Source organism: Vulpes lagopus, chromosome 23 (assembly GCF_018345385.1).
Source record: "Vulpes lagopus strain Blue_001 chromosome 23, ASM1834538v1, whole genome shotgun sequence".
NCBI classification, from domain to species: Eukaryota; Metazoa; Chordata; class Mammalia; order Carnivora; family Canidae; genus Vulpes; species Vulpes lagopus.
Window position 1 is genome coordinate 23,344,909 of NC_054846.1, and position 17,116 is coordinate 23,362,024.

The 17,116-nt window shown below is 34.0% G+C and overlaps 1 protein-coding gene across 4 annotated transcripts in view; it reads left to right on the forward strand.

The window, feature by feature from the left end:
* WASHC3 (WASH complex subunit 3) overlaps positions 1 to 17,116 on the forward strand; it is a 47,058-nt gene that overhangs the window by 12,267 nt on the left and 17,675 nt on the right. For 2 of the 4 annotated variants that reach the window (XM_041738952.1, XM_041738954.1), the window contains one exon: positions 803 to 913. In XM_041738952.1, coding sequence (XP_041594886.1) covers positions 803 to 913 — 111 coding nt within the window. The remainder of the gene's footprint in view (positions 1 to 802; positions 914 to 17,116) is intronic. The other 2 variants (XM_041738953.1, XM_041738956.1) reach the window with 1 other exon arrangement.

Genomic DNA, 17,116 nt, shown 5'->3' on the forward strand with positions numbered 1-17,116 from the left:
TCCTGTAATGCTAATATATAGGTAATGAGAATTCACAAAAGTAAACTTACTCTAAATGTTCAGGTTGATAGAAGAAGCAAGAACTTTATACAGACAGTCCTAACTTTGCATTCTGAGGACAGGATTCCAATATGGACAATTTTCATTTAACACAGTACCATGCAAAATGAGAACTGCCTATATGATAAAAGCATTTTTATCTAAAAAGACCGTTCCCCATTATTTTTTATTGTAAGTGGTATTAATATTAATAGTTCTATATGTAGCTGAAAGATACAAACTAGATAATTTTTCTAAAAAAAATGGACTTCTCTTCCACAAATTCTCCATGTATTGCTTTCTAAGATGATAGAATAGCCATATACACTTAGACTAAGATTATTTAATAAATGAGGAATACCTAGAAAATCAATTTACTGTCTGCAAATCAAATAGTTTTATTAGCGTTATTAAAAGCTTTATTAAAATAATGTGTCCATTTATATAATTCATGTTTTATGAAAATATGGGGGATAACTAAAGCAGAATTCCAATATTTTTTAATGCCATGAGTATATTTACATTTTTAAGGAACAATTATAAGTTGATATTAAGTGGAATTTCCTCCAAAATCATATTTAAGTATTTGTAAATATTTGGAAGCATATATCCCATAATTACATTATTGGTATGTAAATTTAGAAATATGATTTTTTTCTGATATTGATTGCATTAGAATTATAAAAAGATACATCCCTTTTAAAGTAACATAATGGACCCCTCTGTGAATTGTCTGAAGATTTACACCCAATACTCTCTACAGCAGAACAGTTTACAAGACTCTGGACCACAGAGAAGTGAAGTAACACCAGAAAATATCTTAACTGTAGCCAAGGACCCAAGATATGCCAGATATCTCAAAATGGTTCAAGTGGTAAGCTAATTTGGTCTGTCTTCTCTATCAGCCTCATTTGAAATTCTTAACCTTAGAGGTCTCTGTTATTTTTTCTGAGAAAACTGCTAAACTGAGTGACCAAGTTTTCTAACACTCTTACTTCTTTCCTATGTTTAATTAATGCCCTGGTAAAAAGTGTCTTCCTAGTTAAAATTGATCTTTCTAGTTAAAATCTTTCTAGTTAAAATTGATCTCCACTTCAGACTAACACAGTTTAATATTTATGTAATTTTTTTTGCTTTATATAAAGTTATCATAGCAAATCTTAGATGTATCAGAAGAATGAAAGTGCACTATTTCTTAAATCATGTGGCTTTGGCTTAATTCCTGTATGCTAGTACAAATAATGGGTTTTGTGTATTTTTATTCTGAATTTCTTCTGTCACTGATTTGGTCATAAAAAAGAACCTAAGTCTTTTGGCCATTTAAGGTACAGCTTTTAATATTATATGACTTTAGAATTCATTTTTTTTTCTGAGAAATCATTCCATGTATGATACCAAAAATATCTACAATTGTCTATAATAGCAGAAGTTAATTTCTTTTTATTTTTGTATAAAGGCCTATTGCAATGGTTGAAGGAATTAATTGAAAAAATAATGTATTTCTAAAATTCTATCAAGCAAAATAAATATTAATATTAAAGAACGGTTTGATTTGCTGTCCATGACATTATTTATCATCAAGATAATTAAAAAACAAATACTGTCAGATAATCAGAAAGAGTAGATTGGTTCATTTAGAAGCAACAGAAGTGACACTGGGGAGAAGAAAGTACATTCACTTTTCCTGGCTGTCAGAAAAAGTGGATTTGTCACTTTCAGAATTCTTCATTGGCAACCCAAACCCTGAGCTCTAGGCTTTAGAAAAAAAAACAAACCAGACTTGGGGATGAAAATACATAAAGTTCTTTTTATAAGAATAAAGTAGGGCTAGTTTGAGTATGAATTATGATAAATTTTTAAAGCTAGAACCCAGTAAAGCTGTTTTTATAAAAAATATGGACTATTAAAACCTGTGTCTTACTCTTTCAAATAACAGAGGAAAAGTTTCAGAATGACTCTGGAAGACTTTTTATTTAGTCTTTTCATGCCTAACATATATAAAATATGAAATAGGAACATCTACTTGATGATATTGATAAGAATGCCTTGAAATCTTTGATAGAAGACTACATCTTAGGATAATTGTTATATTCTTGATACCTTGCTTCTGACTTTTTGAGAAGTTCAAAAATTTATTATCCTTTTCAGTGTAAATTTACTGTCCATTTATTCCACAGATATTTATTATACACTCATTTTAAGGTAATGTATTAGGAATTTTTAGATTTATTTAGCCAGATAGGGTTCTCAGACATCACTTGACATTTTTATTTTTATTAATTACTTAGACAAATTCCATTGTTTTTCAGAATCATAAATATACTGTGTGTGTGTGTGTGTGTGTGCGTGTAAATGACTGTAAATATTCACACAGCCTATGAGACCCTATCCAATTTAGCTCTCCTATTGCCCTTTTGATCTCATATCTTCACTCGCTCTGCTCCAGCTCTCCTGGCTGGTTTGATGTTCCTTGAATAAATATATAGACAGTCTCCTAGCTCGGCCCTTTATCTCAGCTATTCTACCCAAAACACTTTTTCCCAGGTATCTTGATGAAACATTTGCTCCACCACTTTTTTCAGATATTACTTTCTCTCTGGCCCATTCCTTTTACCCATTCCCTGCTGTTTTTTCTGATATAACTGACCAATAAGATAAAAAATACTACATATTTTACATACTTGTCTCTTCTATCACTAAAGTACAAACTTAACGAGGGTAGGGAATTTTTTGTGTACTCTACTACTCTCAATTCCTACCTTGCACATAATATTTACCTATGAATGAAAATAGCTACAAAATTCCTCTGTGCCATTTTACCTTTAGATAGGTTTTGGTGATAGGTTTATTTTTTATACCAGCTCAGTGGTTTTCAGATTAGGAAGCTTTATCAAAACATGTTACTGATTCTTACCATACTAAATAAGAATCTCTAAAGTTGGGACTTGGAGCTAGAGCTATATTTTTAAAAATAGCTCTTTTGATTGAAAGCTATTTAAAAATGTTTTATGTTATGTATAACATCGTTAAAGTCTTTTTTATTTTAAAACTAAGAAATAATAGTTCTTGTTTTTATGTTTAATTATGTGGCACTGCTTGGCACTTAGCTTCAGCCTATCCTTTTGCTTGGTGTCACTGAGTATGAGTAGAAGCTCAGTTTCTTCTGCCTCAGAATTTTCCTGTTTTTAGCCCAATTTTCCTGATTTCAGTCCTTTGCCTCTCTTTTGCCTTTGGTATGTGTGTTTCTAATTCCTAAACATTTCCAAGGTTCTGGAAGTGCTACTTCTTTGTGGTATCCCCTCTTCCAGCACTTGGACTTGGCCTTCCTAAACTATGCTAAGTCATCAATCATACTTTTATCTGCTTTTAATTTCCACATGTTATGGTTCATATATGCTGCTTTGTCATTAAAATTAGTGTTTGTATTTTATTTCTTTTTGCCTAATTGGGGGATAATTTTCAAGAAGAAAAAGGGGAGCAGCATCTTTACACTGCCATCCTAAAACTGCAAGTTCATCCAAGTTAAATTTAATTTTATTGTTTTCAGTTTATTGTGCCAACCTGAATCCCAGAATCTTATTACCCAACTTTTGTTTCCTTCTGCTTTCTATCCTGTATTTCATTCTTCAGACAAAACCACAAACCCTTCTCAATATTAACTTCATACTTTTCCACCTCTGAATCTAGATTCCCCTTCTCTTGATTACTACACGTCCAAATGCTGCTCATCTGACATGTTCCTATGAATATTACCTTCTGAACCCACCAACACATAAAGCTAGAAATAATATCTCCCTTCAGTGATCTGTCTAACCACTTAAGTTTCTTTATGGAATTTATCACTTTATATCTTGATAATATATACGTATTTTTTATTGCCCCTGTTGAAAATGAACCATGAGACAAAGTATTTATCTTGACTCATCGTTGCATTCACTTTAACATCTTACCCATAATGGTACTCAATCAATATTTGTTGTATGTTCTATTTTATCCTGCATATTAACTCTCCTTCCCAGCTTTGAGTCACCTGGAAACAGAGATATATTACTGTTTTTTCAAGTCACTAATTTTATTTTATTTTATTTTCAAGTCACTAATTTTTTTTAAATTTTTATTTATTTATGATAGTCACACACAGAGAGAGAGAGAGAGAGAGAGAGGCAGAGACACAACAGGCAGAGGGAGAAGCAGACTCCACACAGGGAGCCTGATGTGGGACTCGATCCCGGGTCTCCAGGATCACGCCCTAGGCCAAAGGCAGGCGCCAAACCGCTGCGCCACCCAGGGATCCCTATTTTCAAGTCACTAATTTTAAATGTTTTGTAGGACCAGATTAGGAACAGACCAACTAGAGGTCTCCCTGAAGGTTGATAGGAATCTGCCAGTCATTATTCTTTGGATTATAGTCATTAAGCCATATATAAATCCACTGTTTTTCCTGTTGTCTAAGAATATCATGAGTGACTGTCAAAATATCCAGCCACAAATGTAGTTACATGTTTGACAATGTCCAGGATTGTCTTTCCTTGGCATGGTCACTACCAGAGCTCCTATGGCTTCTGCATAATCATTCAGTTCTGGGTTTTTGTTTATATTTATGTATGAAATAGTTAAATCAATTCCCTTCATTACATCCTTTATCTGTTGGAGGATGAAATTTTCAGCAAGGTGATAAGAATTTATCAGAGGCTCTGATTTGAGTAAAATTAAGCTGCCAGTACATGTGAATAGCTAATGCCCCCATCGTGGCTGTATCTTGTACTTGTTTGTAACATGGTTTATTAAAGACTGATCTAAATCCTCCATCTGGTCAGGTGATCAGACTCCATTTGATAATACAACCATTGCCTTCTTTTAGCCTCACTTGGCCAGTGAGTCGGGAGGTTTCCTTTATCCCACATTCAAGAATCTCCATGGATGTGTGTATATGTTGATTTATAGACATCTTCCATGTTCCATTGTAAAATATTGTAAGACATTCTTTTCAAATGCCAGCTCCCATTTATGAATTCCTTTCCAGTAAGTGTTAACAGTCCCTGAGATTTACTTATTTTGATACTGCAAGCTTGCTTTCTATAAACACATACTTTTTTTTTTTTAGGCTATTGGATTTGTTTTCTATTTGTTTATATTTCTCCTCTTCATCATTACCTACTAGTTCTTCCACTCTGTTTTTTCTCCTATCATATTATTGTTACTTATAGTCATACAGTTTTAACTGAAGATTATTTTTTTATTCTTTGATTTTAATTTAAAGCCCCTTGATCATACCTGTGTGGGTCTTTTTTTTTTTTTTAAGATTTTATTTATTTATTCATGAGAGACACACACACAGAGAGAGAGAGAGAGAGAGGGGCAGAGACACAGGCAGAGGGAGAAGCAAGCTCCATGCAGGGAGCCCAACGTGGGACTCGATCCTGGGACTCCAGGATCACACCCTGGGCCAAAGGCAGGCGCCAAACTGCTGAGCCACCCAGGGATCCCCTGTGTGGGTCTTGTTAAGCATAATTTTTTGGTTCTTCTGAACTACTTAACACTTTTACAAGAGTATAGTCATTTTAGTGTCATAAGTCATTCATTACCTAACATATGGTTCTTTGGCAGCATCTGCATAGCTGGTTGTGTTTCTTTTTTAAATTTTATTTATTTCTTTGGGGGAGCGAGAGAGAGAGAAAGAGAGAGAACATAAGCAGGGAAAGTGGCAGAGGGAGAAGGAGGTTCCCCACTGAGCAGGGAGCCCGATGTGGGGCTCCATCCCGGAACCCTAGGATCATGACCTGAGCCAAAGGTAGAGACTTATCCAACTGAGCCACCCAGGCGCCTTGCTAGTTGTGTTTCCTAAATCCATACCTTTACAAAGCTATAACTTTAACTGGAAGAACAGATGACAGTACCACCTTGCTTTAGAAAATGCCTCACAGCAGTAAAAGAGTCACATAATAATTTGAATCATTCAATTTCTATCAGTGATTGTGGGAGGAATCTAGATAGCTTTGTATATCTATACTCAGGGTAGTTAGTAAATTGCCATCCTATTTTCTGTTTAGTCTTCTCATCAATTGTTCATTTGGCTGAGATGGTTCAGTTCCTTGAGTGTAACTGAGAACATATAGGATTCAGAGAGATTAGATAGAAATTCGAATTTAACCATTTACTATACGAAGGAGCCTAACCTCAGCTAATTCGAGAGGGTAGCTTCATTAGAAATTGCCATATCTATATTGGAAAGTATTTCACCTCCCAACAAAATTGTAGATTTTTATTTAAATGCCAATTTTTCTCAAACTTAGAGGGTTACTAAGGTTCCTCTTTTTTGTCCATGACTAAAAATTGCATTTTGGGGTACCTGGGGGGGCTCAGTCCTTTAAGCATCCAACTCTTGATTTTGTCTCAGGTCATGATCTGAGGGTTGTGCTATCGAGCCCCATGTTGGGTTCCACACTGGATGTGGAATCTGCTTAAGATTCCCACTCTCCCTCTCCTGCTACCCCTACCAAAAAAATTGGTTCTAGTTACTAATGTAGAGAAAGACCAATATACGCATAATCCATCATGTGAGTTGTATTTTGGCTATTGGTATGATCTTGAGTAGTTTGTCATCCATTGTACACATTGCTACATGTTGTGTTAGAAGTCTACAATCTGGAATGTAGGAAATTGTATTAACAAAAGAAAAGAAGGTAGCATGGTCTCAAAAATACCTGTGTTTCTGAAAAAATCACTATATACCAAAAGTATAAAAATCTCTAAAATCCCCCAAATAACCATTTCTTTTTTTTTTTCAAATAACCATTTCTGTACCCCGAAAAGGAAATTAACAATGCCATAAATTCTCTCACGTCTTAAGGACAATAATAGGATTTCTTTCATTTTTAATTGCCTTTATAATTTTGTCATTTGAAAGTATGAGCTGCTGCTCTATAAGCAGAGTCTTACATCTGTAATTCCATTTATGTTGTTTCTTTTCTTTTCCAAAGTGTAATATTCTTCTACTCAGTGCCTTAATACTAACTAGGCCCTCAAACCTCTTGTAATCTGTCCTCTTGCCTCCTTCTTGAATTATTGTCTAAAACCATTCCATTCTTTCTAAGACAGGGAGTAGACAAGTATTTCTCAAACCCTTTAAGCTTCTTCACTAGTATAAAATCTTGAATTTGCTTTTACTTACTATCCATGTAGCAATCATTCACTTCAGATAGGAAGACATAAAAAGTCCTACAAGTTACAAATACAGATTTTTAAATAATTTTATTTATTTTAGAAAGAGTGAGAGCAGGAGAGCACACAGAGGGAGAGGGAGAAGCAGAATCCCTGCTGTGTAGAGCTCCCAATGATGCTGGCCTCAATGCGGGGCTGGATCCTAGGACCCTGAGATCAGGACATGAGCTGAAGGCAGACACATAACCAACTGAGCCACTCAGGTGCCCCTATAGCTTTTTTTTTTTTTTTTTTTTTTAATTTTCAGGCTTCTAGGATGTCAGGATAAAACTACAGTCTTTTTTTTGGCTCTCTTTCTAAGCTGCCATGCAAATTTCCTGAGTCCTGGCTATCTCCTAGAATGTACTGCTTTGGTATTTGCCCTGCCTTGCTTGCTACAGGTTTTAGTTTTAGAAACTAGGCAATTCATTTGCAAGTACATGGATGGAGCTAGGGTATATTATGCCGAGTGAATTAAGTCAGTCAGAGAAAGACAACATATGATCTAACTCATGTGTGGAATTTAAGAAAGAGAACAGATGAATATATGAGAGGAGGAAAAAGAAAAAGAGGAGAGAGGGAAATAAGCCATAAGTGACTTGTTCTTAACAATAGAGAAGAAAGAAACTGAGGATTGATGGAGGGATATGGGTGGGGGATGGTTATAAGGAAGGCACTGGTTGTGATGAGCACTGAGTGTTGTATGTAAGTGATGAATCACTGAATTCTACTCCAGAAATGAATATTGTACTGTATGTTAACTAACAAAATGTAAATAAAATTTTAAAAATTTGAAACCAAACCAAAAACATTAGGTAGTCAAACCTGCTTAATTATTAAAAACTTCTTTGAACAGAAGCCAACAGAATCTTTCAAGTATCAGAAGTATCAGTTCACAGAGAAGTAAATAGTACCTTGCTTTTTTGGTCTCCATTATCTTTTTCTATCACTCCTACATTACTACCCTCTGTGAGGTATAAGAATAATCATGTTTCCAAAAAGAAGTTGTTTCTCTGTGCCACAACTTGAATGCCTGGGAGTACACCTAGATCTTTATTCTACTTCTGGGATGCAACATGGTATAGTTTCTTAGTTTTGTAATACAGTCCTATGTGACCACATTCAGGCCATGTCACCTCTCAAGTCTTCAGGTCTCTCATACATAAAATGAGATCTGAAGTTCCCTCTAGGTTTGAGATCTATTAATTGATCCCCAAATTTGGATCTCATTATTAATGAATGTTCCTGGAACACCTGCTGGCATTTTCCGATTTTTTTTTTCCTTTTTAAGAAAGTTTTACACAAGATTTTTCAGTGAGTAATACTGTTGTCTTTCAAATGTGGCAGATAATCGATTCTGATTTAACGTTTGTTGTCAAAATAGTGCAGCACAAGCCTTTACTAAATTATATATTGCTTTTATAACTTAACTGGAATTCTGTACATAGATCCCTTTTCCAACAGTTCTCCCCTTTTTACTGGCAAAGTTTGGTGAATCCCTTGCCAGTAATAAATTGTACATTGGGAAAGTCCGACTTCCACATTAAGCTAATGACTTGTATTTTTTGAAACCATATTTGCCAGTCTCTTCGGACACGTCGACTTTTTTAAAGCTCTATTTTCTTTGGCTGGCTTAAAATGTGAATTGAATAATCTCCTTGGTTTTGGTGGTTCTGATGCATCTGTTGCCAGCAGTGGATGTTGGCTTGGGGAAATGTGACTTCCATTACCTAAGGATGAAGAATCTCCAACTGATTATTAAAGATGTTCATCAGGACGTTATATACCTTAGACCTGGGGAAAATAATCAAGCATGAAGTAGAGTGCTCTTTAGATAAGGTATAGTTTTTGTAAAGTAGTTAGTTAAAGGCTTTAAAGCCTTGTTTGGGATATGGCCCCTGGTGTGACCTCCCATGGTCTAGAGTTCCAGGATAGGTTCCTCATCACTGATCAACAGTGTCATCAAAAAGGAGGAGCTACTATTTCATATATAGTCAAAGTTGTGGAGAACACTGGTATAGATTTAGTGTAACAACTATATGATACTTTTTTTTCATTGCTTTTAGACTCAGTAAATATTATGATATATTAACATGTGGTTTTAGTTTCCTTTATAATACCCAAAGTTTACTGCTCAATATCAAGGTCAGTATTTTTTCAGTACATAAAGGTTGGGGTGCCAGGGACAACTTTCCATGGTGTTTTAGCATCTCACTGTGCATTGAAGATAAAAGCTGCATGTATAATGATTGATTTCCTACACATATGAATGTGGATGAAGTTGGATACTGAAAAGATACAAATGAACATTTGCTCATTTAATTAATTGCCCTATTCAGTCAACTTTGCCAATTGAAGAGGAACAGCCAGGTCCATTTGACTACAACTAAAAGAAAAAAGCAAAGCTTAGCAGAATGGTAAATTTGAACTGGGGTAAATGGAACTCAAGAGAGGACAGTTATCCTCCTTCCTCTGTATTCTGTCTTATAACAAATGCAAAGGGGATTAGATAGAGATTTCTCCAAAGGCAGAAAACTGTGACAGCCACCATTTGGGAGCCCTTGAGGTGTTATCTCTGCTTTTCCGTAGCCTGAGTATCTGGAAAACCTAGAAATAGGTAACTTTTTGTTGTATTTTTGGCCCAAGAAAAAGAATTACTTAATTCTCTGCTAGTTAGTGAACTAGCCTCTAAGGAAACCATGTGTGAAGAATTATGCCAGTTTTACTGGAAAGTGTTTCACTTTCCCAAAAAGATTGTAGATTTTCATTAAAACTTTTTTCAATGATTTCAAAATCACTTAGGATTTTTCAATATTTTGGCTACCTTTTGAACCCTCTCCAAGGTGCCTTGAAAGTTAGGGAGTTCAGAGCCTGTCATACTACATACAGTTTAATGTTGAGAAGTATTAATTTTAAATTATGTATTCACCCTTTTGTTTATTCTTTGCTATTTTATTTTTCTTATATATGTTAAAGAACAGTAAACAATATTGCTAAGTTCAGGTTTTAAATTTGCTTTTTCTGATACATTTGTTTTCCTGATTTCTCCTTTTCCTTAGAATACTGAAGGAAAAACATGTAGTGGACAGGTACTAGTAAGTTAGAAGGTTGTCATTATTCATTTGGTAATAGTCTATGCACCTGCCTTATCTATGCCTCAGATATTCTTTGATAATAGCACTTTGCCATAAATATATAGCTGACACCACATATTTTTCATTGTAGTTTTCTTTTGTGGCAGTCATTTGCTAAGAAGATGTTGATTTGAGTAGTTTGTTTCCAGAAACTAGTTGTTTACCAAAACTATTTCTATTTATGGAACTTCTAGTCTCTGGAAAAATACATTTTAAATTGTGAACTGCAGGAGCATTTAGAGTCCTCAATCATATTTAAGGAATAGTCACATACCAACAAACTGGTGTATGTAGAAATCAGTGTTCCTTAGAGTTGTAGGAGGATATCTGGCTGCTCTAGACTCGAATTTTTTGTTTTTTAATAATATATCAGATAATTAAAAATCAAATTTAAAAACAATTTAAAAGGAGAAATAAATGGAACTTGAGATTATTGAGATTACAAAATAATCTTTTAAAAATAATCGATAAGGTAATACATTTAGTATGCTAAATTTGTCAGATCAGTTTTTTCTAAGTATAAAAGTTATGTATGAAAAGAATATATTTCTTTAGGAATTTATTTGCATATTTTTGTGTAATTAGTATCATAACTAAAATAATTTACATAGGATGGCCTATCTGAAACAGTCCTTTAAAACCAAAACATTTAATTCTTTATTTCAGTTTATTTTGTGGAATACCAGTAAAATTTATTTCATCTGCCTTAAATTCACTGTAACACAATACCTCTGTATGCCTCTCGCTGTAAAAGAAGGAAAAAGGAATTAAGCAAAACAGGAGAGAATATTTGGAGGATAAGCTTAAGGTAGTTTTGAATTTCATAGGAATCTCCTTTGAATGGCATATAAAATGGGAACCAACAAAGACGGGCTAAATGCAGAAAAGTATTTTAACTTTAAACTTCATATCTTTCATTCCAACTCATTTAAACAACTCTAACTTCAGAGGTTGTGACAAAAAGAACAGTAATCTATTATTAAGGTTCTTAAGGAAGCTTCTGAGGATACATATTAACAATGACAGTTTTTATAGTTGCTGAAATGTGGTATAGTTCTTTTATTCTGATCCAACTATAATTTTTTAGTCACTCAACTTCGATTTCTCCATGTCCTTTTATCTTCTTTGCTACTACTAACCACTCTGCCAGAAATAAGGGACCTCACAAAAAAGTTTTCCAAAGAGGAGGAAATAAGTGATGTAAATTATGTAGTTATTTACTTAGATTTACTCTTTTCAAAAATACTGTGATTCTCACTGTAACTAAAATTTGTCTAAGATTATGGTTTATCAACAGGAGGAAAAGTAAAAGACCAGAGAAGCAAATGAGCTATAATAAGGAAGTAGGCTCAACACTGGTGGCAGAGAAATGTCTTAAGTGGTTTTAGAGACCATCAGCTTGAGAAAGACATTTTAGCACCATATTTAACAGAATCTAATAGTATAAACATTTATAAAAATGGGGTAGACAGCCCTTGTGTGAAAGATAATTTGTCTTTAATGGATCACAGCAATGTAAAGACACAATATTTCATTTGTAAGTAAATTTTTTGATAAGGATTGTTTTACAGTTTGGAAAAATGTGAATATGTTAACTATGCTTTAAAGGGAAGTAGATTTCAAAATATTAAATTTCATATTAATGAAAATTATTTCTCTACTTGAAGATACCTACATCTTAATACTGCAATTTTTAAAAATATCTCCAGATGTAAGTACATCTTACCATAGCTTTTCATCATATAAGACAGCATCACAACTTTTTTCGTTGTTTTCCTAGCCCAACTTCACAAATGACTTTTATTTAGTTAATTGGTTAGATCATGTGATGATGACACACACTGATAATAGATTCAGGACCCTTCTTCATTGTCGTTCTATAGCCATGTTGAATGGCTAATACTGATCATCAGTCTTTAAGTGGGTACCTATGGATCACTAAGGGCACCGAACGAGACTCATGACACACCTGTTCAAACACATTATCACTATTGAAAAATTAGTTCAGAAGTGACTATTTTGTGGTTTCAATCAGTAGAATCATCTTTGTAATTAATTGCTAAGAATTTTATTCTTTACAACTTTTATTGCTATATTTGGAGATATTTCTTTGAATCTCCTTAAATAGGTACATGTAGTAATTTTCAAAAACTGAACAAAAGGCCATCTGAACTTATTATGCTTTTAATTTTGGTAGTGAATTCCAAAGTGATTTGTTGTAGAATTTTTTTTTAAGTTTTTATTCCTAGAAAGTAGAAATATAGTTAAATTTAGGAAATTTTAATGAATACATGTTTCAAAGAACAAATGTCATTTGAGTGAAATGTGGTGTAGCAAAAAATATATATAGCTGAAGTATTCATAATGGCGTTCTAGTATTGATTAGCCTATTAGAGCAAGTCTTTAAATTTTAAATATTATTTTACATTATAATGAGGGGGGGAAATGGGTTTTTCATAGCACCAAATTGCCCTTAAATCAACAAATCCCTGATTAGCTACAAAATGCAAAGAAAACACACAGTGCAGCATGATCATTACACATGACATTTATCATGTTACAGGAATATCAATGGGAAAAATCAATCACATGGGGAAATTGATGCAGCTGTATTTTTAATTGACTCATAACAATAGATCCTTCACCTTTTGAAATAATTTCTTTAAAGGTTTTTCTTGATAGGCATTTAAGTTAACTTTAGTTCCCGTTCCCAAAAGGCACATGGGGTATTGGCTAATGTATTTATTTTTATGAATATACTTCACCAGTGTCCTGGGGTCCTAGTCAGGACCAGTGTCATTTTTATCTATTTCATCATGGAATTTGTTCCTTCATCTGATGAGCACTCAGTGAGAAATACTTTCTCACTACAAAACTTATCTCTTGAGATAATCAATGAAAAAGGAATAATTTACTCTGTTCCATATAAACCACTGTGTATAGCAGTAGTCAAGATATGTGAACCTCTTTTATTTCCCCGCACATTTAGGTTCAAATCAGTGACCCTTCATAGCAACAGTATTGGAGTTAATATCAGAGTCTAGCATTTTCTAAATCTACCCAAGTCATTAGTGATAAAGCTTCCCTATTTTTTTAGATAGCCATATTCATTTTACATGATTAAGATATATATTTTAAATTAGTTTTGTATCCCTGTACAGAAAACTTCCAGAAGGAGATCAGTGATCATATGCTTGCTTCTGTGGTAGGATTAGTGCAGTATACATTTAGTATCTATTATATAGAATATTTCACCTGAAGATTTTATTCTCATTATAGCACCCTACCTAATATTTTCATAAAAGGCAGTATAGATATTTTTAAGATCACACTGTTGAAAATTAAAAAGGAAAGAAATGGTTGAGTCCATTTCACTAAGTTAAAATTTAATTAAACAACCTGATTACAGGACTGGGTTGCCTTTTTTCCAACCCATGGCTTCTTTTCAACTCCTATTCATTCCCTCTCACTGCAAGGAAAAAAATACTAATTCACCTGTCAACTCAGCAGATCATTTTGTTGTTGTTGTTGACCTAGGTAAGGGAAAGAGACTTAGTATTTTACCTTTTTAATAACTACATTGTTGTGATTCAAGCTCATAAACTGAGAGGAGAAACCGAAGTATACAGAGCATTTTATGTTACTTTAAAAAAAAGTCATTTATCCCTATTAGATTGAGTTAGGATTTTTCTTCTCCCCTTCTAATCTAAAACTTTAGGAAAACCTCAATATGTTTTACAAAAGAATTCAGTAGCTTGTCTTTCATTAACGCAATAAATATAAATACTGGCAACTTACAGTTTTTGTGATACAAGAAACTAGTAACTGTTAGTGTTGCCATCATAATTTCATTAGTGTGGCTTCTTTACACACTTTCTCCAGTGACGCAAATACAGACGTGATTTTTTGGAACATCAAACTTATGGCTGCCTTCTCTCTTCTTCATTACTTATGTTGGACAAACTGCCATTTTCACTTGCCAAAAATAATCCCACAGTTCAGTAGACTTCAGTTTTGAGGTCTCTCATGTCCTCCTTAGACCACCAGTAACTTTGTCTCTTGGAGATCAGAAATTGCACACTTCTTTTTGATGTTTAATAAACCTGACTCTTTCCTTAACCCCTGAGGAAGAATATATCAAAACAACAAATTTTCTAAGCAATATCACTGGAAACATAGCAGCAAATCCCTTTGGAATGCATCCTTTGGGACACAGGCCAAATTATTTTTGTATCAAACTTTATGAGATTTGTTAAAGTGATAATAATACTAAAGTCTCTATTAGGGTAAGATAAGTCATTTGTATTTTCTCTTATCTGTATCCATATACAGAAATGACTAAAGAGTCCCCAAATTTTGGTAGTATTTGTATTCTTGTGCTGTAAAGAGCTTCAAGAAACTAAGGGTAAATTATGGAGTGTACATAGTTAGGTTTCTTGTATACACTATAACCAAGGCCATGAAACTCATGTTAAAATAGGAAAGCTTATCTAATTCTACCAACTTCCATTTTCCCCATTACTCCCTACCCACTGCTTCCCTCACTACCACCTCATACACACACTCTGCTATATTTTAGGAAATGTTTTTTTCCATCTCATTTCTCCTCCCTTCTGTTTTCTCGGCTTTCCAACTTACTTCTATAACCTTTCCAATGATACCCTATGGATTATGCTAAAGTATAATAAATAAATCACATACTTTACTTGAGTCTGTAGAAAGACCTTATACCATCAAACCATAGTTAATAGAAACTGAGAGGTCTTTTTAAAGAAGTGTAATGTAAAACTCTGCTCTTTTTCACATCTATCCTTAGCACTTTAGTGTTTTTTATGAAATGCTTTATAGTCCTAACTTTCCTGGTTCTACTAAATTAAGTAATAGTTAAGTACTTAATTATCAGGTAAAGTTCCCAAACTTATTCAAGTGTCAGCTTTCTCCTCTACCATTAAAATTAATGAATTTTAGTATGAAGTAATTATTAAGTACATTTTGTTTAAAAACCTTTCTCTCAGGCAGCCCGGGTGGCTCAGCAGTTTAGCGCTGCCTTCAACCCAGAGTGTAGTCCTGGACACCTGGGATTGAGACCCACGTCGGGCTCCCTGCATGGAGTCTGCTTCTCCCTCTGCCTGTGTCTGTGCCCCTCTCTCTCTCTCTCTGTATCTCTCATGAATAAATAAATAAAATCTTAAAAAAATAAAATAAAATCCTTTTAAAAATTAAAAATAAAAACCTTTCCTAGTTCTAGGAAATATATTTTAAAAGTGGTACAAGTTTTAAGCTCATGATTTTTTGGTTCCAAATATAAGTATCTGTGCACATTGGATGCCCCTAAGCAAGTTGCTGCCTTTTTTTCTTTCATTTATCCTTAAACTTTATAAGCTAACAAAAGGTTTTATCTTCTACCTTCTTTGTCTTTTAACCCTACCATATTTCACTTTTTAAAATTTCTTAAAGTTTGCACCATGAAACAGTATTACTTTCAGGAGTGTGACTTTGAAGAGAGTTATGTGATGGTACTATTTTCATCTAACACTTGGGGTGCATTTAAGTGTCCATTGCTTTCTGAGTCTTTTTCTGTTTTTGAGAGAAAAAGCCCACATGTGAGAAGAGTGGTAGAGGAGAGGAGCAGAGGGAGAAGAAGAGAAAGAATCTAAATCAGGCTCCACACTGAGCAGGGACTCTGAGGTCATGACCTGAGTCAAAATCAAGAGTCAGTTGCTTAACCCACTAAGCCACCCAGGTGTCCCACTTTCTAAGTCTTAACAGACTACATTTTATTAATTTATAACTTAAACATAACAGTTATGAAAATAAATACTATAAAAAGGCCTGTAAATAACAGTCTTGACTTTGCTGCCTCTCAGGAGAGAGTCATCCTGATAACCTATAAATTTGAAAGACAGTCTTGTTTTCCCAACCTCCTTTAACCTCTTCTCCTATAGCCAAAATAAGAGACTGGTTATAGAAGGCATCTTCTGACACCTAGAATTGTCTTTTCTGGACATTTTTTAAAAAGTAAATAATTAAATTTTAATACATTTTCTGATTTTAAAAATGAATATTATAGTTAGTAAAGATCTGAATTTACTTGGCAAGACCTGTAACATTTTTATGTGAGATATATGGTCATTACCTTTGAAGATTCTTCATACTGATTTTTAATCCATTTGATTCTCACATTTTTACATATGCTTGCCAAGATTTAAACAATTTTATTAGGTGAAATGTAAAATAAGCATTTGGGTGAGGGAACTATCTAAGCAAGTATCTTTTTGTTCTTGAAAGTATGTTTGAGACAACTTGTGTAAGATAGATTATTTACAGATTTATGTTTCTTAGTCTTTGTATTTTTCATTTTAACTAAAACTTCTATCCCATCTTTAAGACTTATCTCAGCAAATCCTTTGCTGGTCCTCAACTCAGCCTTTCCTTGGGTCTAACATTACCCATTATGCATGCCTCTGTTCTCAATCGCATGATTGCACTTTATCTAACAGATCTATTAGGCTGCTCCCTGCTCCCTGAGGGCAGAGGCTGATTATGTCTTTTCTCAGATGAAGTACTGTGCTGCCATAGTGATTGTTAAACATTGTGATATCAGAATTCTGCTAACCCAGTAAATTTACCCCTAAGATCCTTGAGACTAGAAAACACATGGGACAACTGCAAAAGGAAGCAGGGGAACCTTAGTTGGGTTGGTGCCCAGAAAGTTGAGGGTAAGAGTTCTGAGAAACTGGACT